This window comes from Vanessa cardui, chromosome 23, assembly GCF_905220365.1.
Source record: "Vanessa cardui chromosome 23, ilVanCard2.1, whole genome shotgun sequence".
In the NCBI taxonomy this organism is placed as follows: domain Eukaryota; kingdom Metazoa; phylum Arthropoda; class Insecta; order Lepidoptera; family Nymphalidae; genus Vanessa; species Vanessa cardui.
In genome coordinates, this window is record NC_061145.1 from 2,636,439 (window position 1) to 2,663,354 (window position 26,916).

The following is a 26,916-nucleotide window of genomic DNA, read 5'->3' on the forward strand; positions in this document are numbered from 1 at the left end:
AAGTGCTTGTAAAAGCCTACTTGAATAAAGTTTATCCTGATTTTGATTTTGTCCAAGATGTTAAATTTCGAACTATATTGGTAAATTTTTGACCAATAAGCAAGTATAATCACTTTTATATTGAATAAAGATTTTTTACTTTTTGGCAAGAAACTGCTAAGGATTTTGCCGGTTCTTTTTCTTAGAAACTAAACTCCCGCTGTATATTAACATTGACTACAAATATGTAAAATTTAGATTCAAGTGCTTGTAAACGCCTATTTGTATTACGTATATGTTTATTTGCTTGATTCGATTTCAGTTTGTATTTTATCGTTCAAATAATTGTAATATACACAGACAAGACATCTGCTTCGTTACTTTATTCAATCTGTATCGAGCCAAGCGATCTCTCTGTATTTCATCATATCATATCTTGTATATAAAATGTATTGAAAACTAGTCATTTAAAATATCTTAAAATAAAATTAGTAACTAAGATGTAACAAAGAATGTTAAATTGTCGTTTTTTTTTAACCTAAAAATTGTTACTATAGCAGTAATCCAGTAACAGCCTGTAAATTTCCCACTGCTGGGCTAAAGCCTCCTCTCCCTTTGAGGAGAAGGTTAGGAGCACATTCTACCACGTTGCTCCAATGCGGCTTGATTCACATGTGGCACATTTTCGTTGAAATTAGACATAAACACAAATTTTTAATTTTTTTTTTTATATTATATATATATATTTCACTAGTTTGCAGTATGTGTATAATTAATATTTATAATTTACTAAATCGCTTGTTTAATGCATGAATTACTTTTAAGTGGAAACTTGATTGGTGAAGAAAAATTAAGAATATGAAAATTCAGTTATGTTTGCCTGGGTTTGAATTCGCAATCATCGGTTAAGATGTACGCGTTCCTACCACTAGGCCATTAAGGCTCTAAAATTGTTAGGGATAAATTAGAATTGACTGTAAAATGAACCGTACGAAATGCCATTAAATAATTGGAGCATAGAGATTTGTAATTGTCATTAATAACAAATGATCGTTGTTCACCTCCCACCCCCATCACGCCTCACTATTCAAGGATTAACCCTTAAACGGTACATTGAATTCATAACGCTTTGAGAGTAATTATCCTGAAAATTGCGAATTAAATTCCTATTTTAATTTGTGAACATGTTCACGTAGTAGTTATTCTTTGTTTTAAAGATTAATAATTATTTGTGTACGGCAATATCATAGTAATTTTCCTTCTTGACCGATCTAATAGGACAAACAAACAACAACAGCCTGTTAATTTCTCATGTTGGGCTAAGGCCTTTAAGGTCGGAGAAGGTTCGAAACATATTCGGTTTTCTAATTGGACGTTGAATTTAAATTTGGTAGTTGATGTTAATTTGAATTAAGAATTTCAAGTTTCGAACTTGTCTTCTGTTTTGTAGGGTTTTAGTGAAACCTTCTTGCACCATTAAGGTGTTGAAGAAGGTTTAGGTTAATTGATTAAAAATAGTCGTTACTATTATACGTATTAATATAATATAGAGGTCACATTTGTATGTATGTATGTAATAACCGGAATTCCAAAAGTATTATTTGGTTGAATATTAAATTAGTTCCGAGTACTATAGGGTAAACATAATTTTTTATTATTAAATTTCATCCGAATACAGCGGAGCGGATCGCTATTTTATAAAGCATCTGTACGTAGCTAGTCTGTGTAAATATGTTGCAGTTCAAGTATTGAAGATTCTTGAGAATAGTAGTATCATGTGCAGAATGTTTGATGCTGGATTTATTGAGTTTGAAAGTTTAAACAGCAATACTGACTGGTAAACAACGTATATAAACGGAAATAAATATAAAAGTAGAAGAAATAACAGTCTATAAAAATACAATTGTTGAGCTGAGGATTCTTTTAAGTGGGTGATGCGATGGGATCGAATTTGTAAGAATTTCATTAAATAAATGTAGATTAGATTGGAAACAGTGATGCTAGACTATATTTGAAATTTAGAACCCACAATCAGCGGTTACAAATATTGAACAATAAAAAATAACAAATGTAATGAACATGATTTGTTTTCAACTTACTGATTATATATATTTGCTTCAATTACGCGCTCTTATATTAATATTAAAATAAAATACAAAGTTAAGAGCGATAGTAGGAATAAAACATAGTAATAGAAGTAATTCTTTATATTGAATAGAGTCAGATATACGGCTGATTTCCACAAGACAATTTTTTAGGAAAATAAATAAAACTCGTTTGGGCCACCTGGTGGTAAGTGGTCACCATCGCCCATAGACAATGACGCTGTAAGAAATATAAACTATTCCTTACATCGTCAATGTGCCACCAACCTTGGGAACTAAGATGTTATGTCCCTTCTGCCTGTAGTTACACTGGCTCACTTACCCTTCAAACCGGAACACAACCATACTGAGTACTGTTATTTGGCGGTAGAATAGCTGATGAGTGGGTGGTACCTACCCAAACGGGCTTGCACAAAGCCCTACCACCAAGAAAACCGAGCAACTTTACCCGCGTAAAATTTATAAAACAGCACTTACACCTTGCAAAACTTAAACTTAAAAAAGGTGCCTCCCTCGAAACTTAAACCACCTCCATACGAAATTTCATCTACATCAGTTCAGCAGTTTAAGCGTGAAGAGGTAGACAGACATAGTTACTTTCGATTGTTACTTTAAAACAAAAGAAATCGCTAGGAAACTTGTCCTGCAAATTATTTTAAATATACAAACGTTTTCAAATAAACTTTTGCATCATGCACATGGGGATTTAATTATTGCAAATGGTCACCCCTATCACATCCTAACGGGAATACGTTGAATTACCAATAACCCTGTATATATAGTATATAAATTCTCGCGAAAATTGCCCTTATCCTAGAAATTACCCGGTTAAAGGTTTATGTATGCCTTTATTCGTACTTGGGGTTCAAACTTGAAAATTTCACTCACTTTTATATTCGAGGAGGACCAATTTCGACGGCGTATCATTCTCAAAGAGACTAGTTGTTGACTTGGATGGAGTGAGCCAGTGCATTTACTAAAAGATAACGTATTAGTTCCCAAGGTTGGTGGCGCATTAACTGTGTTCGGAAAAGTCAAATTTTCTTTCAGTGCCAATGTATGTTTATGGATGATGTTTGCTACTGAATAATCGGTTAACTTTTTGTCAATCTTCAAGGACTTTCAACTAAGTTTACTAACCCATATATTCTATATATTAATAGCGTAAGCCGTTTTTTGTTCCAGTGATTCATTTGGCAGAGCTATAGCCGTGGATGTGCAGAAAATTAAAGACAATTCTTGAATGTAATTTATTGAATTGTTTTTACTAGAGAATTAATTTAGAGAGCGGAAAAGCTGATCGATTATAGAGAATTATTGTATTTTACATTAAAAATTTCACTTCAAGGGTTTCATCAGTTCACAATGAAATTAAATTAAAAAATAAACTGTCATAGGATGTTAAATACCTAAACATCCTATTGAATAAACGCGAAGTTTCGCGGTTGACGGACTAGTTTTAAATTAATATTGTTTTCAATTTTAATCAAACATTATTTGTGTGCTAAATACATAAACAAAGTCCTCCATTTTTATTTACGCATACCGAAATCGAATAATAATTACATTTTTATAAATATTACGAAAAACAATTTCACGCGCAAATAATTAAATATCACTTATAAAGTATCGGCAGTCGACTTTGCGTCGATTGGAAAGCAAGTTCTGTTTATTCAAATAAATTGCTTTTTGATATCGACAAAGCTGTATCAGCTGTTTTGATATTTGATTGTTTTAATTATATTTCAGGGACACGTTTACGATCGGAGTGTTCGGTCGACCACATTATACAAGATGATGTTCGTAGCTTACAATGTTTGATTAAGTTTGATTGTTATTTGTCTAATTGATCCTGCTAGTCTTTTAAACAATACTGTTATTCTATTCGGCTATAGATTGCAAAGCAGGTTCCAAGTTCAAACTCTATGTTGAGCCAATGGAAGTTTTTGTATACTCTATTGGAAACATAACAGGAGAAAGGCCAAAACAACAGCTGACAGTAAATTGATCTATGAATGATCTATGAAAATCCATAGTGGATAACTATGGATTTTCAAAAATGGTATTTTGAACGTTGAAAAGGTTATCGGAATTTTGGTACTAAAAATAACGTGGAAGTAATAGATTAAGAACTTTACGTTTTGTATTATAAATAAAGATATATTGATTTTAAACTCTTAATACATTAAAATAAAGGTAAGTTTTAGCAACTTGCATTGAAATACGTATATTTATGGTTTGTTTATCTTTTTCTATCTTTAAAGTAACTCTTAATAGTAGTCTCGAGTAAGAAATTTGGTACCTATACATTCACGTGGAAAGTCTCGTCAGACCTTAGGTTTCGGGACATAGGAAATAATGTTTGAATTTATTTTATTTGAAGTCTTATTTTTATAATATGCGTAAACAAACAAACAAATCTCATTTGTTAATAAGAGTTCAGTACCACTAAACATTGAACTTAATATTTCAAACGGCATCCACATAATCACTATCACTATATAGTATTAAACCAAGTCACTTTCTCGGCCCTATGTATGCTTAAATCTTTAAAACTACGCAACTGATTTTGATGCGGTTTTTAATATATAGAGTGATTCGAGAGGAAGGTTTTTATATATAATATAAGGACAATATAGTAAAGAAACACTGATAATTTTAGAAGTTTCTAATGTGAAGTCGTAAATAAACTAATTCTGTAGCATATTGCGTATCAGTATTGCACCCGTGCGAAGCCGGGACAGGTCGCTAGTATATACATACATATAATAAAATTGGGAGTACACTAGTACAACGATAACTGTTTTGTTACATTCAAATGCGCACGAAGTCGCGGACACAGCTAGTACAATATAATCGTTGAAATTTAAATAGAAACATTTTATCTATCTTTCCAAGATAACAAATTTAAAACGGCAAGCTGTTTTCGGTTATAATGGCGTTTTAATTACTGAAACTTTCCGACCACGAGGCCAGACAGCTGCACATGAAGACGTAAAAAGAAACTTATTCTAAATACGAATTTATTTTAACTAAGTTAATTTTAAATAACATTAATTTCCAATTTTAAATCGAGACGATAAAAATTGTAGAAGTATTTTTGTAATACAAACATACAAAAAATATATTTCGGAAAAGGTTTTACTACATATGTATATATTTACTAGACGTCCATCAGCCCCAATTCTACCCTTTCGAGGAATGTTTTTAAAAAAGTGGCCTATGTTCTTCCCACTCTCTCAACTATTTCCGTAGCAAATTTCATCAAAATCAGTGCAGCGGTTTAAACGTATGGAGGCAAGAGACAGCTTTACTATAATCTAATATAAGTATAGATGGTATCTCCCTCAGGAGCTTGAAATGCTCTCTGAGATAGGAAGGAGTAGGTAGATAAAAATAATTGAATAGAAAAGAGTTCAATTGTGAGTATTCCTGCTATCGGACACATAAAAATTATATAATTTGTAAATTGGGATGTTTCCCAATCCCAAGATGTTATGTCCCTTATGCCTGTAATTACACTGACTTACTAACCCTTCAAACCGGAATATAACAATACTAAGTGCTGTTGTTTCACAGTAATATCTTATGAGTTGGTGGTACCTACACAGACGAGCTTGTGCAAAATCCGATCACCAATGGAAAATAAAATAAGCTTTGATAGGTATTAAAATTAAATTAACTTTTTAAATCGACCGCGTACTAAACTCAAGTAATTATTGGCTTAGATTTTTCAATGTTAGCGTGAAATCATCATAATATAATGTAATACACAGGCAGGCTCACATTGAGATTTGGTTATATAAGAACAGTCAGAGTAAGAAAACCTTCGTCAGTTTTCAAATTAATTCCTTTATCAAGTCTTAAACTATTAGTACCTTTTGAATCTAAACATCAAATCGTTGCGACGCAATATGTCATTCTCGATCGGTAAAGCAGATTGTCGCTCATACTGAGCACACGAAAATAGAAATTAAACTGACGAAACTTTTCTTAGCCAGACATTTAAGGTTCCGATAATTCAAACATATGTTAAAAATATATTTAGAAAGATTATCTTTATCTTTCATAAATAAAAATTTTAACAAAAAGAAAAACCGACTTCAAACAAAAACTCTTTTTCAACCGACTTCCAAAAGGAGGAGGTTATCAATTCGTCTGTATTTTTTTTTTTGTTTTTTTTTTTTTTTATGTTTGTTACCTCGTAACTTTTCACTGGGTGGACCGATTTTGATAATTTTTTTTTTGTTTGAAAGGTAGTGCTTCCCGTGGGGTCCCATTTTTTTTATTTTTTTTCCGATGATGGTATCCATGTGAAAACGACATAAGTCTTAAATTTGCATTACGTGTATGCGCGACAAATAGGTGAATAACTGAAAATCACGTTAACCAGTTTTGATAATTCTTTTTTTATTATAAAATATATACTTCAAGGGTAATTTGGTGAAAGTTTGGTAAGGTTCTGAGCACAGGATCCATGACAAAGTAACGGAACGGAAGGGAACGGAACAATTCTGAGGAGCACGTTAGCGATACTCGGTCGAATCTTTTATTTATATGTTATTTGGATATTTGAGTCACCTTCCGTAATGTGGTTATGTTTATGTAATTATCATAGTCAAATATTATAATCAACTAGCTACCCACCCCGACTTCGCACGGGTGCAATACTGATACTAAATATACTACAGAATTTGTTTATTTACGACATCACATCGCAAACTTCTAAAATTATCAGTGTTTCTTTACTATATTGTTCATGTATTATATACACAAACCTTCCCCTTGAATCACACTATCTTTTGAAAAAAACCGCATCAAAATCCGTTGCGAAGATTTAAAGATATAGGGACAGAGAAAGCGACTTTGTTTTATACTATGTAGTGATGGAACTCCTATACGGCTCGCAGTTAGGGTGCGATATGGGGCAGAATTTCTTACTATCTTTAATCAAATTTTGTGTATGTGATGTGATTTCATATGATGTACGAAATATAGTTGGCCTTTTTCAAAGTTTTTTTGCTGAGTTCGATTACAGCTCTTTCGAGGGATCCTTGTAGTTTACGCCGCGTGACGTATTAAATCCGCATTTTCGAAAGTCTATTTTTGCTTTATTCGCAAGTTTCCTTTGAAATTGTCCTCGAAGTAGTTTCTGACTCATATAAACGGAACGCTTAATCTATCCGTATTAAAAAAAAATAGTTAGTCAACATCAGCTTCACTTAAAATCAAAAAATAAATAAAATTTTAACAAAAAGAAAAACCGACTTTAAACAAAACACTATTTTAAAACAAATGAATATGCACGAAAAAGTAATAAAAATAATTGCGTATTCAACATATTTTTTAGAGTCTTCCTAAGTTAAATGAAATGAAAAATATATGACTACTTAAAAGTCGATTAACGATTATATCATGTAGTTATAACTATTGTTATATTTGGAGTCGGTGTCAGCCAATAAAACCCTACAGTATATCTATCAAAAAACAATACGAGAATACTTTAACAAATATGTTTTTTACAAATTACCTTTAACACAATAATATACTGGATCAATCAAGGGGCTCGTATCACTTCTTTCTTTTGATTGTTGGGGCAAGGGCACCGTGGCTGACACCGGCTCCAAATATACCAATAACTATAACTACATGATATAATCGTTAATCGACTTTTAAGTAGTCTAATATTTTTCATTTCATTTAACTTAGGAAGACTCTAAAAAATATGTTGAATACGCAATTATTTTTATTACTTTTTCGTGCATATTCATTTGTTTTAAAATAGTGTTTTGTTTGAAGTCGGTTTTTCTTTTTGTTAAAATTTTATTTATTATAACAAATGAATATGCACTAAAAAGTAATAAAAATAATTGCGTATTCAACGTATTTTTAAGAGCCCTACTAATTAAAATGAAATCAAAAATATGAGACTACTTAAAAGTCGATTTACGTTTATATAACGAAGTTATAGTTATTGTTATATTTGGAGCCGGTGTCTGCCGGGAAGCATTAACTTTCAAACAAAAAAAAACTATCAAAATCGGTCCACCCAGTGAAAAGTTATGAGGTAACAAACATAAAAAAAAATACAGACGAATTGATAATCTCCTACTTTTTGAAGTCGGTTGAAAATGAATCAAACTAGCACCTTATCCAAAAGAATCGATAACAGTAACCACGGTGTCAGAAGGCACAACAGTGGTTTAAAACTATTTAGAATTGTATGTAAAGTTGGGAATCACTAAACACAATTAAAACTTGGCCGCTGACCGTGGCCAAGTTGCGATTTGGGAATTGCCAAGTTTGGGAACTCTTGATTCGTTGTTGCGATTCAATGAAATTGTTGGTATTTGATCGCTTTGGATTTTGTACACATGTGCCTTGAATTTCGACTATTCTACTATCTATACATATAATAAAATTGGAGTGTCTGTTTGTTATATTAAAATAGCCCTTTTTATTCAATTCATATGTATTTATACACGGTACATATACCGAAATAACATTTTTACAATTTTTGTCGGTCTGTCTGTTTGTTTCGGCTAATCTCTGGAACGACTGGACTGATTTTGACGGGACTTTCACAGGTAAATAACTGATACAATAGGGAGTAACTTAGGCTAGAATTGACGCGATTTAAATTTGATGCGTTCAAGGTCGCGGGCACAGCTTGTAAATAAATAAAACAATTGTACTTGAATTATGTATATCTTTATATGAATTTATTTGATTACAAGAACTTTCTCTTTCGATTTTTTTTACTCCACATTAATTTCATATATTTTTCTATTATAGATATTTTCTAAAAAATCAAAGTTCCTTAATGTCATCGATATTTCATACCAGCCGAGCATTCTGTGATAAGCACTCACAAGCATTTATTTTCAAAATCAATATATTCTTCATCCAAATATATAAGAAATAATGTAACGCTACCATCAGTTCCGAAATAAGTTTCTACCGAGTAACACAAAGAAAGTCAGTTACAACCAATTCAATTATAGACTTTATATAAATGAATAAAAACTAGTGGGTTGCACGCGAAACTACTTGCAAATTTCGATACATACAACAGTTTTTGTTTTGATTTAATTTCATTATAAAGTTACGTCGTCTGTTCGCATTTTTTTCTTTTATACAGGCATGGCGCCCGCTCTTTAACCAGCCAGTATTTTTTTTAAATCGATTCTAAAATTATTTATTCGTTAAATCGTAACTATTCAGAAAATTTGCAATACAGAATCTTTTTTAATTACTACAATTAAACTGTGGAAGAGGTATGTAGATGATGTATTTGCTATCATAAAGGGAGACAACGATAGTGTAATGAATTGCTTAAATCATTTAAATAGCATCCACAGCAAAATTAAATTCACCTGTGAAATGGAGAAGAATAGATCAATAGCATTCCTTGATGTTAAAATTGGAGTACGTACGGATGGGTCGTTGAGCCATACTGTCTACAGGAAAGCAACGCATACCGACCGATATCTCCATGCTACTTCACACCACCATCCTCGACACTTAAACGCTGTAGTAACATCATTGACCAATCGCGCATACGACCTTTGTGATAAAGACCATATACAATCTGAGCTAGCACACGTTAAAGAGGTCCTACAGCGGAATGGATATAAAACGAGAAACACAGCTGCACGGAATAATAAGCTACTGCGACAGTACAGGGTTGAAAGACAACCAGCGTTTATGCCATATGTTAAAGGAGTGACAGATAAGATAGCTAGAACCCTGAGTAGATATGCGGTGAAGACTATCTTCACTCCTTTCAAGAAGATAGGGCAAATGTTGCGTTCGCCTAAAGATAGCTTTCCCCTGGAAAACCCCGGAGTTTATAAAATCGACTGTAGTTGTGGTAAATCCTATGTTGGACAGACGAAGCGTACGGTATCTTGTCGCATTAACGAACACATCAAGGCGGTAAAAAACAACGATACCAAGAAATCAGCCATCGCGAAACATCTCCTGGAAGCCGGGTCGAACCATTGGATCGAGTTTCATAATACTCAGATACTCTCGACAGAACGCCACTACATACCCCGACTGGTACGAGAAGCCATTGAAATAACTAAATTTAGTAATTTCAATAGAGAGGATGGGTTTCAACTGTCGAGAGTATGGAATCCAATAATAAAATTATGCAAACCCCCGCAAAATAAAAATAAAATAAAAAATTCGCGAATTGATACGGTGAGTTTCGTCTGCAAAACACGGGATCGAGTGTCGAGTGTACATAAAATAAATTCGACTAGTGACAATGGTAGGGGTGAAGGTGACAATAGTAGTGGTGACCGGTGTTTACGTAGCAAACGTAAAAGAAAGGAGGTAGTTCGATACGGACACCTCTAACATTATCAGCATCTACCCGCACACTTCAGTCTCGTGAACAAGACATTCGTAGACAATGTCGAAATATCGAGCTCCACCGAACAAAAATAAAAAACATGGTAAATATCCCGAAATTAATAACTTTAATCTTTTTTAATTTTCTACATATTCAAAATAAGACATTTCCGACATTTAATGTGCAACTATCATCCTATAATCACTGGGTCTAAAATCGATCTAAGAATTGTATTTTGCACAAAAGTACTAAATTAATAAATATATGCCGATTTAATAGTTTTGATCCTTGAAATATCTCTCTACGGAACCCTACAGCGTGTCATCTGCGTGCCATTACTCATTTCTCTTGTACGTAGTGATGTAATGTCGACAATTTTGTTACAAGCATGCATAATGATCTCGAATTCTTTTGTTAGCTGAAGCGCTTTCAATTTCTATCCTTATGGAGTAATCTCGGCCAAGCATTTGTTAAAGCGCTAAAGTCGCTTTCGTTTTGTATAAAATATTTAATATTTCGATAAAAATATTGCCTTGAAATAGCTTTACAGATTAAGTAATAAATAATAAGGAAAGTCACTACTTTTGAGGATAAGGATTGGAGCATATTCCACTGTACTCCGATGGTGACAGGTGTAGCAAAATTTTATCAAACCCGATAGATTATCATACGAGGTTTTCTTTCAAGGTCGAGTACATTATTAATTATAAACACAAATTAAGTCCATGATAACGTTTGACTTTCCCGAATTTGAACCGACGATCTATGGTTAAGATCGACGTGTTTATAGGCCTACGCAGCTTCCAGTCATACTTATAAAATGCCTTTAATGGGAGTTTATTTGAAATCTCTCTCTCTCTCTCTCTCTCTCTCTCTCATAATGAACTGTCATTCGAAAGAACGAGACACAGCATTTTAAACTCTCTTATCAACATGCACCCGTGTGCAAGGGTTCTGGTGGTCTTCTTTCGACCCAAATAGTCATCGTTTAATTCTAATTGTTCAAAACTTCTCACGCTTATCAAATCCTTGGCACAGGTTTTGCACACCCTGGTTTAAGTCGGGCCTACCTCTAAGCATAATTTTTAGGTCTCTATCTTTTTAATGTTCTCTCTTAAGCGGCACAAAAATGTATGTGGTTACAATAGATTTATTTTCCGAAGTATTAACTATATTTGGAGTGGATGTTTCCTTTCAAAACCGTGGTTAGTGCACTTCAGGAAAGGCAATATAGTGAAATATACGTAACATTGTGTCGTTGTGGCTTTAGGATACCTTTTTATGATATAGAGCAAGAAAATGGTCCGCCTGGTGGTAGGTGATCACCACTGCCCATAGACCAATTTTTAACCAATTTTTTAACCAATTTTACATCGCCAATGACCTTGGGAACAGAGATTTACACTGATGATATGTGATATTCCAGTATTCACATTCACTCAATCATTCAAATTAAACAACAATGCTGACCTAGGCAGGCTTGCCTACCACTAACCACCACAACCTACCACCAAGACAAATTTTATTTATTAGATCGGATAATGGACAAATTGGGCAAATAAATAAATAGGAAAACCAACGCGTTTTGATCCTTGTGTTTATAAAACACTGGCTCACTCAAATTCGAAAACATTAAAACTAAAGGCTTATTGGTAGTATTACCTAATGGTACCCAAATACATACCGTACAAGGTAGGATTTACCAGAAATAGCTCTATCATAAATAGAAGATCGCTATTCCAAGTCTTGCAAACGATTAAAGCCTGATGTTGCATTTATATAATATATTTATATATTATGTGGGATAAACTAACCTAGTAAATAGCGCTGCAAAGAACCATGCCAGTGCGCATATAAGCGTGGCACGCGTCTTCGTGCAGACGTAACCGGCTCGGAGCGGCTCGCATATCGCGTAGTACCTCTCGAAGCTTATCGCCAGTATTGTAAGTACTGAAGCGTGCGCCACCGTCAGCTCCACGAATGGGACTGCGAGACCTGTAAAAAATGACAGATTAACAAAACATTAATTAACAGATAAAAAAATATTTTACTTGATAGTAGAGCTTTGTGCAAGCTCGTCTGGGTAGGTACCACCCACTCATCAGTTATTCTGCAAATAACAGTACTCATTATTGTTGTGTTCCGGTTTGAAGGGCGAGTGAGCCAGTGTAACTACAGGCACAAGGGACATAACATCTTAGTTCCCAAGGTTGGTGGCGCATTGACGATGTAAGGAATAGTTAATATTTCTTACAGCGTCATTGTCTATGGTTGATGGTGACCACTAACCATCAGGTGGCCCAAGCTCGTCCGCCAACTTATACCATAAAAAAAAACCATATTCTTTGAGTGCGTTCTAAATTTGAATTTTAATTGAAATTATGACAAAGAGAACCAAGTCTGCTATTCGGATGTCGTGTCGCGTGTCGTGTAATCATGGATGAATTTTTTTATGTAACTAATTTTAACACATTCTAGAAGGGCTGTTAAAGAGAGAAAGTTTGTAATAGTGGGTCTCCGATATATTTGCCGAAAAGTGTAAGTGTCTATATTAACATTATTACTACATATTATAAAACAAAGTCCCCCAGCCGTGTCTATCTGTCTGTATGTTCGCAATAACCTCCAAAACTACTGAACGGATTTTCATGAGGATTTCACTAATAGGCAGAGGGATTCATAAAGAAGGTTTAGGTATATAATTTACTAAGGTTTTTGTGTAAATAAGTTGAAATAGAAAGAGGATTGTTAAACATGTCGAAAAAAAGTAACAAAAAGTATATAAATAAAAAGTTCAAATAAAAAAATAAAAACTTATGTCCACCTGTGCGAAATCAGGAGCTAGCTATCTAGTAAAGATATAAAATTTGTGTGTTTATATAGGGGTAATCTCTTGCACTCATGATTCAATTTTTACTGGTAGAAAGCCACATTATACGCATATATAAATGATATTTATAACATATAATTATTTCTTATTAAGGGTGCTTATGCCGTTTATGTCGGATTAGCCGTTTCACGTTTATTTTTAAAATGATTGTGAGCCAAATATTTATAATTTATTAAAACAAAAAAATACTGTACAAAAGTTTTGTCTCTGATTAATATAATCAAGTGCTGAAATCCTAAACAAAATACTGATATTTAACCTTATTTGTTAATGTTGCCAGTTTTAAAAATGAATCACTGAATCAGTGTCTATGGATGATGCTGACCATCTGTTTACCTACATGCTTATCCGCCTCTACCCAAAACAGTATAATATGTAATTTTAATAAATGTCTAAATTTATACCGAAAAAAAAAGAGATTATTCCATTAGTACCAGCAATACCAGCATAATTAGGATTAAAAATTAACACTTATTGGCGTCACTATAAATTAGGCCCGCATTTTTTACTAATGTATAAAGATAACAATGTTAGACAAAAATATAGGCAATGGTTTCTTAACGAATATTTTTTCAGTATAAAACATTTAAAAACATCGATTTCATATCTAAGTAAATTATCCATTCCACTTATAATAATAATTACATATGATATAAAATCATTATGTACATGTCACACTAACATAGCTTAATACCTCTGCTAGCTTAACCTAAGAAAGGTTTCCTGCCTATGCATACAATTATTTGTAGCAGGGGCCCATGAGGCCCGCCGAAGATATGGAGTATCGCTGATTTCTTAGTAGGTATTCCGGTGTACTGGGACGATCTCAGTGACCTGGACCCCGACGAAAAGGTAAAATAAATTTATTAATTGGTTTCGTTATCTTCATTATTTCACACCCTTAAGGAAAGAATATCAAGTAATACGTATTTACTTATTTTCCAAAAACAAAGTCTCATGTTTGTAACCTAAAAAAAATTACGAACTTCCATACAAGCTTAACCCCTATTTCACGACCTTGAGGGTAGCATTTCCAAAATTCCTTTCTTAGTGGCTCAATAATTGGATCCTTCTCACCAAATTTCAAATCCCTAAAAATCGTTTACACTCGGCGATAGACTAGTTATAGTTATAGTAGTTATATTTGTATATACCTATAGATTGCAAGTCTACGTATTCTAAATAAATTTAATAAATCATGTTTTCACTGTCACATTTAAATTATTAGATAATCTGATACGTCACTGAACCTAAAATACTCAACTTTAAAGCCCTTAAGAGGACCCTTGATCTCTTTAGGATTGAAGAACGTTTCTTAACTTGGTTAATCTGGTAACCTAGTTACGAGGTCAACCAATTTTCAGCCGCTTGAGAATCTCTAAATTAATTTATCTGAATAATAAAAATACTTACAACGGTTCAGATAGAATAAGCTGATTTTAAGGGGAAATTGGGTGTACTAATTATATTTCAACCAATTCGGAGTTTATATTAACAGCTTGTTAAGTTCCCACTTCTCGAGTAAGGCCTCCTCTCCTTTTGAGGAGGTTAGGAGCATAATCCACCAAGCTGTTCCAGTGCGGGTTGTCGCATCAACATGGGACAGAATTTCATTGAAATTAGTCACATGTTATCACACGTTTTCCTTCACCACCGAGCTCGAGATGAATTATAAGCCCATAAAAATTGAACCCGCAATCATCGGTTAAGATGTACGCACTCAAACCACTGGGATATCTCGGCTCGACATTACTATGTAGTAAATATGTGGATTGAAGTGCGCTACGGAATATTGAGCCAGTTTGCGTTGAGTTTGATGATGATGATTGGAGATTGTTGTAGTTTCACTTAGTGGTAGGCCTTTGTGCTAGCCCGTCTGGGTAGGTACCACCCACTCATCAGTTATTCTTCCGCCAAATAACAGTACTTAGTTTCGTTGTATTCCGGTTTGAAGAGTGAATGAGCCAGTGTAACTACAGGCACAAGGGACATAACATCTTAGTTCCCAAGGTTGGTGGCACATTGATGATGTAAAGAATAGTTAATATTTCTTACAGCGTCATTGTCTATGGGTGATGTTGACCACTTACCATCAGGTGGCCCATAAACTCGTCCGCCAACCTATACCATAAAAAAAAGTTTAAAGCATACTTTTAGTGTAGATTATGTATTAGTGATAGATGCCACTAACATAGCATATTAAAGTTTATCAGTTTTAGTAATAGAATTACTTAGCAATTCGTTTAAAAAATACCATCAATCCTTTAGCATATATGTACAGCCAGCAATACAGAATGATGACGAAGATAACAAGCTCGTTGCGTTTTTTTTATTTAATATTGTTGCTGTGTTTTGGTTTTTAAAGGTGAATAAATCAGTGTAAACAAGGAACTCCTTGGTTTTCACAAGTAACAATATTGCTTTCAATTTCAATGGGGCGGTGGGACCACAACCTATCAGGTGACCGATTTTCCAGCCTGCCTATCTATCATATTATTTAAAAAATAATAATCCGACTCCATAATTTAAAACAGCTGCTGAATTTAAAATAATAATAATAATAATAATAATAAATAATAATAATAATAATAAAATAACTGGCAACCAACACATACGTCAACATGCAAAAAATTGGGCTGTCAAAGAATTATTCAAAGAAATTTATTTAAAATAGTCTAAATCTGCTTTTAAAACATAAAAAAGTAAAATACCAGTATATAAAATACAACAGTAATAAAATATGCCTATATACCAATATGATTGTTCATACATATAACAACAGTATACAGAAAATGAAAGTGACAGTGTCAAAACACAAATAATGTAAAAATCTAAGATCATGTTGACAAGAGCCAGACAACGAGCGCACAAAAATCCATCTCCGGACCCGCCGCTCAGCTCCGCCTCACAGGCACAGGACCCCGCACAGGGAAATAATCTGATGTCTGCAGCTGCGTCGAGCTCGAGCGACGAGTACTTCTCCCCGCCGACGTCGCCAACACCTGTACGTCGAGCGGGGAGACGCCGGCCACCGACGGGCTTGGGAGCCAGAGGCCAACCGGTCTCAAACGGGGTCCCCGCTTCCGGTGGTGGTGTGCAGCGCATGCGATGGACACAATCCATTAATGAAAATGCGCGCATACTATGGGGCTACAGAGGGGGGAACTAACCTCACGGCGTACCGTGTTAGGATGCTCTCTATGTTTCAGGCACTTGAACCAGCTATTAACGTCTCGGCTCAACGACTGTCGGATCAGGTGCGGGTCATTCTGCGTAACAACAGGCTGAGTGACACCGTGCTTGATCGAATTCGCTCAGAACAGTGTAATGGCGGTGTCACTTCCGCTCCGTCACAACCCGTGGTACAGGGACCACTTCCTGCAATACCACAGGGCCCATGTCATGATCATGATGATGAGGGCGAGGGTGACATGGCTATTACAACAAGTAAGTACAGTGATCAACTGAGGAGCGCACTGGAGGATGCGATTCGGGAGTATCGTGACATTCCCGCTGAGCTTAGGCCACGGTTGCCACGTTTGCCCATGACTAAACGGAATAGGGACCTAGTGTGCACTCTGGATTCACTGCTCGCAGATTATTTCGAGAGCAGTGAAAATCTCGAAGATACGCACTCAATTCTGTTTTGTGCGGCTGTTGCAGCATGTCGTGTAGCTGGTGTTACATTTGAAGACACCGAACGAGCTACACGACCAAAGACTGTTGCACCGGCCTGGCAGAGCAGGATTGAGAAACGTATTAATGAGACCAGAGTGCTCATTGGAAAACTATGTTGTTTTAAGGAAGGGAATACGCGTCCACGTGTAATGCGTTTCGTGGGGCGGGCGTTCTTGGGGACTGGTATCAGTCCGCAAGAATATCCATCCCATATCGTGGAGCGTATTGACTTCCTAAAACAAAAAGTTTATGCATGGGCAAGCCGCATCCGTCGGTACAGGCGGCGCGTGGACCGTTATTACTTGAATCGCATGTTCCAGAGCGATCAAAGGTGGGTGTACAGAACGTGGGAGCGACTTGACCAGGGTGTGAGCGATGGGTGCCGCCCAGATGATGATGCCACAAATACATTTTGGCGCAACATCTGGTCGGTACCCGTCGACCACATAGAAGGTGACTGGATGCGGGAAGTCAGGCAAGCGTGCGAGCCTTTGGAAGCGATGGGAGAAATTTCCATCGCTTCTGAAGATGTAGCCGCTGCAGTTCGGTCCGTTCCAAATTGGAAGTCTCCAGGACCGGACGGGCTTCATAGCTTTTGGCTAAAGTGGCTGCGCAGCTCGCATGAATGCTTGGCATCTCAGTTCCAGTCAGCTCTAGAGTCTGGGTCGCTACCACAGTTCCTTACCACCGGAGTCACCCACCTGCTCCATAAGTCAGGTAGTGCAACAGATCCTAAAAATTATAGACCGATTACTTGTTTACCGACGGTCTATAAGCTCCTTACCTCCATTCTGAGAGATAAGATTAATAGTCACATAGAAAATAATACTATTTTGTCCGTCTCTCAGAATGGATGTAGGGGTGGATCACGAGGCACTAAGGAGCTACTCCTCATTGATATGACCATTAGCCAACAGGTTCGTCGTTCTCGAAAGAGTCTGTCGACATGCTGGATAGATTACAAGAAGGCCTATGATTCCGTGCCGCATACATGGCTCTTGAGGGTGCTGGAGTTGTATAAATTAGATACAACTCTATGCATTTTCTTGAGATCATGTATGGGACAATGGCGGACAGTCCTTCGCTATCCAGGATGTCGAACGATTCATAGTAATGACGAACCGATAAGGATCGAGCGGGGAATATTCCAGGGCGATAGTTTGAGTCCATTGTGGTTTTGTTTAGCCTTGAACCCTCTAAGTACTCTGTTGGAGAGCTCAAGGCTGGGCTATCGTTTGCGGAGAGGAGGTAAAGTAATATCCCACCTACTTTACATGGATGACCTTAAGCTCTTTGCACCTTCAGATTCACAACTGGTAGAGTTACTAAAGGTAACAGAAACTTTTAGTAATTCTATTAGAATGGAATTTGGAGTTGACAAATGCGCGGTTATGCATGTAAAGCGAGGAGAGATTGTGGAATCTGACGGATTACAACTTTCAGATTCCATAAACTTTAAGTCACTGTCCGCAAACGAATCATACAAATACTTGGGTATGTCGGAAGCGTTAGGCATCAATGTGACCGACATGAAACAATCATTGCAGGAGCGTTTCTTTGGTCGCCTGAAAAAGGTACTCAAAAGTCTTTTATCAGGTGGCAATAAGGTTCGCGCCTTCAATGGTTGGGTCATGCCGGTCTTGATGTACTCTTTCGGCATACTCAAGTGGACTCAAAAAGAACTAGACGCATTGGATAGGAGAGTCCGTGTCCTGCTGACTACATATCGAATGCATCATCCTCGGTCTTCGGTGATGAGATTGTACATCCCACGGAGATGTGGTGGCCGTGGCTTTTTAAATGCCAAGACCCTACATAACCGTGAGGTGTACAAACTCAGGGAGTATTTTCTCCACACTGACTTGGATATGCACCGAGATGTAGTTACAATAGACAAGGGACTAACTCCGCTCTCCTTAGGCAAAGAGAACTGGCGCAAACCTGTAGTACTAAGTACTGAGAACCGCAAGGAAGTATGGAAGAGCAAGGAGTTACACGGACGCTTCTATCGGGCCCTTCATGGACCCGATGTGGACTTTATGGCGTCCGTATCTTGGCTACGGTTCGGCAACCTATTTGGTGAAACCGAAGGTTTTGTCTGTGCGATTATGAACGAAGTTATCATGACGAACAACTACCGGAAGTATATTGTGAGGGATGGCACGGTGGACATATGTCGGGCTTGTCACACTCCGGGCGAATCCCTTAGACATATTATTTCCGGTTGTTCTCGTCTTGCTAACGGAGAGTATTTGCACAGACATAATCAAGTGGCCAAGATTATCCATCAACAACTTGCACTTCGATACGGTCTTGTGGTATCAGAGGTACCATACTACAGGTATGTGCCCGACCCAGTTCTCGAGAATGGTCATATCACGCTGTACTGGGACCGATCTATAATCACTGACAGGACTGTTGTCGCCAACAAGCCTGATATAGTGGTGATAGACCGGTCAGAGCGCCGCACGATAATTGTTGACATCACCATCCCTCATGACGAGAATCTCGTGAAGGCTGAGAAAGATAAACAAATAAAATATCTTGACTTAGCTCACGAGGTTGTCGACATGTGGGATGTGGATACAGCAGTTATTGTGCCGATAGTTGTTTCAGCGAATGGCCTAATGGCCAAGAGCCTCGATCAACACCTTAAGAGGCTCTCGTTAGGTAGCTGGGTCAAGGGCCTGATGCAGAAGGCAGTACTCCTCGGCACGGCGCGTATTGTGAGGAAGTTCCTCTCGCTGGAGCCCTGACCACCGGTGGCTTGGACCCTGTTCCCGCCACTGGTTGGCCTCTGTATTTTATATTTTTAAATATATTTTATGTTCATATTTTATATTTAAAAATGTAATTATATATGAATGAAAACAAATAAAAAAAATAATAATAAAAGCTATAAATACCTACCTATATTTTCTTACGAGTAATTTACCTATATCTCTTTTGAATTTAATATCTTTGAAATTAAAATCACTCAAATATTATATTATATTATTCAATTCTAACAAATTTACCTCCTTTTTGAAATTGGTTAAAAAGATATTTTATCACTCATCTTGTAGTTTAAAATTAAAATGTTGTTATCTGGTTTAATTACAGGCACTACTTGTAAATATTAAAACGCAGAGTTGACAGCGTTTTGACAATTTATAGCTTGTTAAAACTTACAAAAGCCTTCAAGCTGTAGTAGCGCATTATTTATATCTCAAATTCGGGTCCTTGCTTTTCCTTAGTTTTACTTTTGTCATCCTCTTTCGTTACTAATTACGAATTAAAAACCTGATGGACAATTATATAGGACACAATTATGCATCCTAACAACAACGACAGCCTTTAAATTTCCCACTGTTCGGTTAAGGCCATCTCTCCGTTTGAGGAAAAGGCTTGGAACATATTCCACTACGGTGCTCTAATGCGGTTTGGTGGAATAAACATTTGGCAGAATTTCTATGAAATTTGATACATGCATCCTAACGATGTTTTACTTCAACGCCAAGCACAAGATAAATTATAAATACAAATGAAGCACATGAATGTTCCAGTGGTGCTTGCCTGGGTTTGAACCCGCAATTATCGATTAATATGTACGTGTTCTAACCACTGGGCCATCTCGGCTCTTGCATCCTAACAATCTCACTAAAATTATAATACAACAGTTAGCATGGATGTTTGTTACTAAATCACGTCAGAACAGCTGATGAAAATTTGGCACAGAGATCAATTATAGTCTGAAATAGCACAAAAGATACTCTCAACTCAGAAAATATTCCTAACAACTGAACAGAAAATTTACCACCTAAAGTGACCACCGGTTCGGAATGTAGATTCTATCGAGAAGAACCGGCAGGACTCTCATTACCTATTTTCATCATTCGAAACACAAAATAATAAATTATGACAGTTAAATACGATTATATGTATATAATATATTCTGCCTGAAAATTAACATATATAACTCTACGCTTCTGTCTTTATATATATAATCTTGAACTTAATATTAATAAGATACTTTGTTTATTAATGTTTTTTTCAATGAAACGAATACCTTGCCATACCATATGCCATTACCATAAAAATAGTCCAAAATATATGTCTCTGGAGGACATTTTGATGCTTTTTTAAACTTCGCATATGCAATTACACAGAAATAAAATCTAAACCATACAAAATAAAATATAAGAGAATAGAATGTGAGCAGGAAATTCCTTAAAACTCCAAAGTATTACCGTTGTAAATCTTTTAAAGTCGACTTGAGACGTTTAAATCCTCTGAAACTTACTGGCTAACTACAGTTAAAGTTGAAACCATTTATATCTCACGACAAATTATAGAGAAACTAGATTAACTAATGGTTGCATCCAAGGCCAATAGTTCAAGTTCGATTAGAATATCTTGTTATTATACATTTAAGCGAAAACTTTATTCTTAGGATGGTCACGAGTTTAAAAAATAAGTATTCTTCCAGATTCAATTTTTAACACTATTTTAACATGCCATGATTTTTTTAAATATACTTATATAATTTTAATTGAAATAATAGTATTTAGTACGGCTTTGATTTTTAAATACGTTTTCAATTGAAATAACATTTATTAGTATAATTATTATTGATTTGGCTATCGACACCGTATTGTGGGACTCCCGTCACTTCCTCTCGTGGCGTGGTGCGGCGACTGGTACTGCCTGGCACGAGAAAAACAAAAGACGGTGGATTTTGAACGGGCAGGGGAGAAGATAGCTAGAATCGTGGATGGGCGGTAAAAGGATATAATTATATACAATAAGCGGATAAATAATATATGTTAATATGTATCGATTGGTAAATTAATATAGTGACATAAAATAATGTTGTGTTAGTAGTTCTGTTACTCACGAACCCATGCTTCACAATATACATCCAGTATTTTTACATCTAAATCTAGTCTATAATTCTCATGATTAAAAAATAATACACATTGTAACCAAACACTGCCGCCACGTTCGATTTTCCTGACATTCCTTACCGGCCAGTACCAGATATTCAGCCAGTATTAATCGTGAAAAATTAAAATATGACATTACCATACATTCTAAAAATAGTCAATGGATATATCATAAATTAAATTATAGTTATACAATGTGTAGAAAATAATAAATCTAAAATTATTACAAGTATAACACTTTACTGCTACTGGTAACATAGTTGGTTCATTTTTCACCCAGAGAATCGAAATTGCGTTTCACGTCACGGGGAAATGACATTCCACGCGGTCATTATTTGAACAATTTTTAATCTCTACTTTGTATGTTATGGCCGTTATGTAAAGAATAAAAGAATAGACTATTCTACGGTGCTTAAAATAGTACATCAAAATGTTATATATCCTCATAGAAAGCCAAAAAAATATATTTTGACAAAAATAATTTAAGAAATTTAAATCTTTTTATTTTCGCAAAAAACGCTGTCACTCATTTTGGTGACGTCACACTTGTATAAATAACAGCCCATATTCATAAATACGACCGGCATTCTGCTTTTACAAATCCGGTTTGCATTTTAATAAATAAACACGTACAAATAAATTTTATATTTAATTTTTTTTAATTTAATGTTAAAGTAAATCCTTGATAGATATAGTTTAGCTGTTAATAACTTAACACTGAACTGACCGTATTTGCCGCTCTTACGTCACACCATGGCGGCTCGTGATTTAGGTGACGTGACATGTAGATTAAAAATTACGACTTCTTAATTTAGTATAATAAAGTAATAATTTGCTTTTATGACTCAGTATTTTAAAGTATATTTCTATATAATCTTTAAGTTTTATCAACTTTCATAATTTATATTTCACCACCGAAAGTACCCTATTCTTGTATGTGTAAAAATATGTATATAAAAACTTTTTTGTTCTTCAGCCATCAATACAAACATTGACAGAAGTAAAGCCAAATAAACTTTGACCTTGAATAGACGCATCGTCATTGGTCGAGATTTAAATAATAACAATGTTTTCTTATTATAGATTCATGATTTATTTTCAATCTAATACTACTTCAATGTATGAAGGCAGTTACGTGGAGTAGTGATTTATTATGTACGTAAATAGTGACAATAAAAGCAGAATCAGCTCACTGGGCCATCTCAACATCAGAGCTGAGATGGCCCAGTGGTTAGAACGCGTGCATCTTAATCGATGATTGCGGGATCAAACCCAGGCAAGCACCACTATATATATGTGCTTAATTTGTGTTTATGTTTCATCTCGTGCTCAAACTCAAACATCATGAGGAAACTTGCATGTGTCTAATTTCATCGAAATTCTGCAATATGTGCATTCCGCCAACCCGCATTGGAACAGCGTGGTGTCCTTAATGGAAGAGGAGGCCTTATCTCAGCAGTGGGAAATTTACAGGCTGTTACTTTACTTTACTTTAAAAGCAGAACTTTAAGGAAATCGCTTGGAATATGTCTTATGTATGCACAAAAGTTAACTTGTAATGGAATCGATTTTTCTCACTAACAAGGTATATATTAATTATATTTATATCTGTAAAACATTTAAAATGAGCATTGTTACTATTGATGATAATAATCATAAAAAACATGACCTTAATTTTCCAAAATGAACATTTCAGAGACTGAACAATATATAAATAAAATTAATTTGAGAAGGGACTACCTTGCAGCTACGAAGACCAAGGCAAAAACGATAAAAACAAAATGAGAATCAGTTCGTAAACAAAATAGTTATAGCCGAACATACATAAAATAATGTATATATAGTTACATACAGATGGTATAAACATATGAATATAGAGATGATTGGGAAACCTCGTATTTAAAATCGATTAAAACATTTAAAATCGAAACCAGTTTTTAATTGAGTCCTTTTCGAAAAATTTGCACGGAAAAATATACATTGTCAATAAAATAACTATACCAGCTTTTTAAAAATATTAATATATATAAGGATGAGTTAGGCATATATTTGAGTAATTTTGAGTAGTAAGTAGAGTGAGCCAGTGTAACTACAGGCACAAAGGACATAACATATTAGTTCCCAAGGTTGGTGGCACATTGACGATGTAAGAAATAGTTAATATTTCTTACAACGTCATTGTCTATGGGTGATGGTGACCGCTTACCATCAGGTGGCCTATATGCTCGTCCGCCAACCTATACCATACAAAAAAAATACTTTTTATCAGATATGATGATATTAAAAATATAATCTTTGAAGTTAAAGTTCATAGATATAGTTTAGCTGTTAATAACATAACACTGAATTGACCGTATTTGCCACTCTTACGTCACACCATGCCGTTCAGTCTAGTCGTTCACGTTCGTAAAATTGTTTTTTTTTTCTGAAATGATCACCTTTTTCGCTGTCATATGCTCTACGTCATACTGACGTCGCCAGCATGTATGATAAAAAAAAAAAAACGAATAAAAACTTTTTGATGCTTCGACATATATTTTTTTATGTAATTCAACACTAAAATGTGACAATTACATTAAAGAGAAAAATAATAGTTTAGAATATAAATAATAGTAAGTTTTGAACGAGTTCCAACTGTCCCTCTCAGCTTGAAAGCCAGTATCGGAGTATTGTATACACATGCGTTGTGTTAACCCCTGGACGACAATGCATTTATATAGATTAATAACTCAGATGTGGTACCCGTGTAACAGACAATTATATCAATAATTTTAAGAGTACATTGTATTAATTTTACTTATTATACTTCTCTTATACTCTTACATATCTCTTGTTTTTTGTCTATTAGAAACATCTCATATTAAAAAAAAAAACATCCATAAATAAGGCATTTTATTTTTACTTAATATAAGATAATATAAATGGAAAAAAAACAGTATATATACTTAGTATTTTGTTGATCTCTAGCTTATGCTATATTGTATATATTTTATCCCACCAAAACCATTAAATGTAAAAAAAATCCAAGCCTCTCGCTACAGTCTTTTTATCGTAAAAAGTTTTGAGGTCTCATAATAGCCAAGTCCCATTAAAATTATTATGTAGTTAGAAATCAACATTTAGTAATTGTATCAATAGTTTTCTTTATATTATAATTATACTGTCTCGGCAATGCTAGTTAAGAATATATTGATTAGATTTGATTTTCAAGGGTCGTGTACCAGCTGATGGTAAGGCACTCACCATCACAGACATTAAAAGATATCCAAGTTAATATGAAGTATGCTTCGGAGTCGTGAATGCTCTTGCAACCTTCGAAACTAAGCTAAGTTGTTATGTGTAATGTCCATTTTGACTATTTGTTCCACTGACTCACTCACCCTTCAAGTCGGAACACAACAATATTTTATACAAATAGAAAAGTCGAAGACTTATTGGTACCTATTCAGACTTGCACTAAGCCCACCAAACACTGCAGCCGCTGACTCGCTCCGCAGAAGACGACCGGGGAGAAGGAAAAGGCGCTACACGCACCTTCTACCCCCGCCCCAATAGGCGCCGCAGGGACCAGGGGGGTCCCAGTACTCTGGGAATCCCCCCTAGGTGTTGGAGGCCCGTATAGGCGGGCCGACCGTCAGGGTGTCACGGTAGCATGCGTAAATGATCCCGTGGCGTCCGCCGAAAGACGGAGAGGGTACCGCTGGTTTTTTAGTGGGTAAACCCGGCGTGCTTGGGCGCACTCGACGTTTAGGGCTCCAAACACTATCCTAAAACCAGTGGCGTATTTACAAATCTGCCGCTAGTAAGCTATTAGATTTTTGCCGCCTCTACTTTTTTTTGCAACATTTATGATTTGTGTTCTATCGTCCTCATTACATCGGTTCTTTTCCCGTTCTTAGTATGATTATAAACTGGGTGATATTTCTGTCAGTTACTAGATTATTTTTCCAACCCGCTGTGTAATGACGAGTATACTGATTACGGAAGTAATGTTTATACATATAGTTATAAGTTTTTTTTTATTTTTGTAAGATAATAACAAATTTGTGCTGAATTTGCCGCCCCTCTAAATCTGCCGCCCCGGGCTCCAACCTACTTAGCCTATTGGTAAATGCGCCACTGCCTAAAACAATCCTTATAATATTCAAAACTAAAGCAATAAATGTGCTAAAAAATCATTTATTAAGACCCGATTTTAAATCAAACCTGTCATATCTGTCATCTAAGCGATTTAAACACTGAATGTAATTGCTCTTTGACAGTCTGAATCTTGCCAAAACAATTTCGTTCGCGAAATTTAATATCGCTGTTAGTGAATGAAATTCGATCAAACCGTTCGTTCATTAGTCGAATAGTTTTGTGCCGAAACTAAAATGTCACATCTGTTTTCTTGGTGTTTGAGATGTTAAGAGCACTTTGAGACAGACAGCGATTTCATTTAGTTCATTTGGTTACTATATACATATACTAAGTATACTTGTTGCGTATATTTTTGAGCTCATACAACTACAGCCTGTAAATTCCCACTGCTGGGCCAAAGGCCTCCTCTCCCTTAGAGAAGAAGGTTTGGAACATATTCCACGACGCTGTTCCAATGCGGATTGGTGGAATACACATGTGGCATAATTTCGATGAAATTTGTCACACGCAGGTTTCCTCACGATGTTTTCCTTCACCGCTGAGCACGAGATGAATTATAAAGACAAATTAAGCACATGAATCAGCGGTGCTTGCCTGGGTTTGAACCCGTAATCATCGGTTATGATGCACGCGTTCTAACCACTGGGCCATCTCGACTCGCCATAATATCTTCACGATAAAAAAAAGAATACGATTAACTATGTAATTTTGATTGGTGTGATTGGACAATTGGACCACTAATCATCTTCTATAGATATGGAGGTTGCCTTTTGCAAAGCACAAGGCAGATGGAGCACGTAGAACATTACAATAATACAGTAAAAGCGACTACAAAAT

At 35.5% G+C, this 26,916-nt stretch overlaps 1 protein-coding gene across 2 annotated transcripts in view; it reads right to left on the reverse strand.

Moving 5' to 3' along the window:
- The window catches only part of LOC124539695 (thyrotropin-releasing hormone receptor), a 126,006-nt gene that overhangs the window by 21,124 nt on the left and 77,966 nt on the right, over positions 1 to 26,916 (reverse strand). For both annotated transcript variants that reach the window (XM_047117023.1, XM_047117024.1), the window contains exon 3: positions 12,261 to 12,441. In XM_047117023.1, the coding sequence (XP_046972979.1) occupies positions 12,261 to 12,441 (181 nt within the window). The remainder of the gene's footprint in view (positions 1 to 12,260; positions 12,442 to 26,916) is intronic.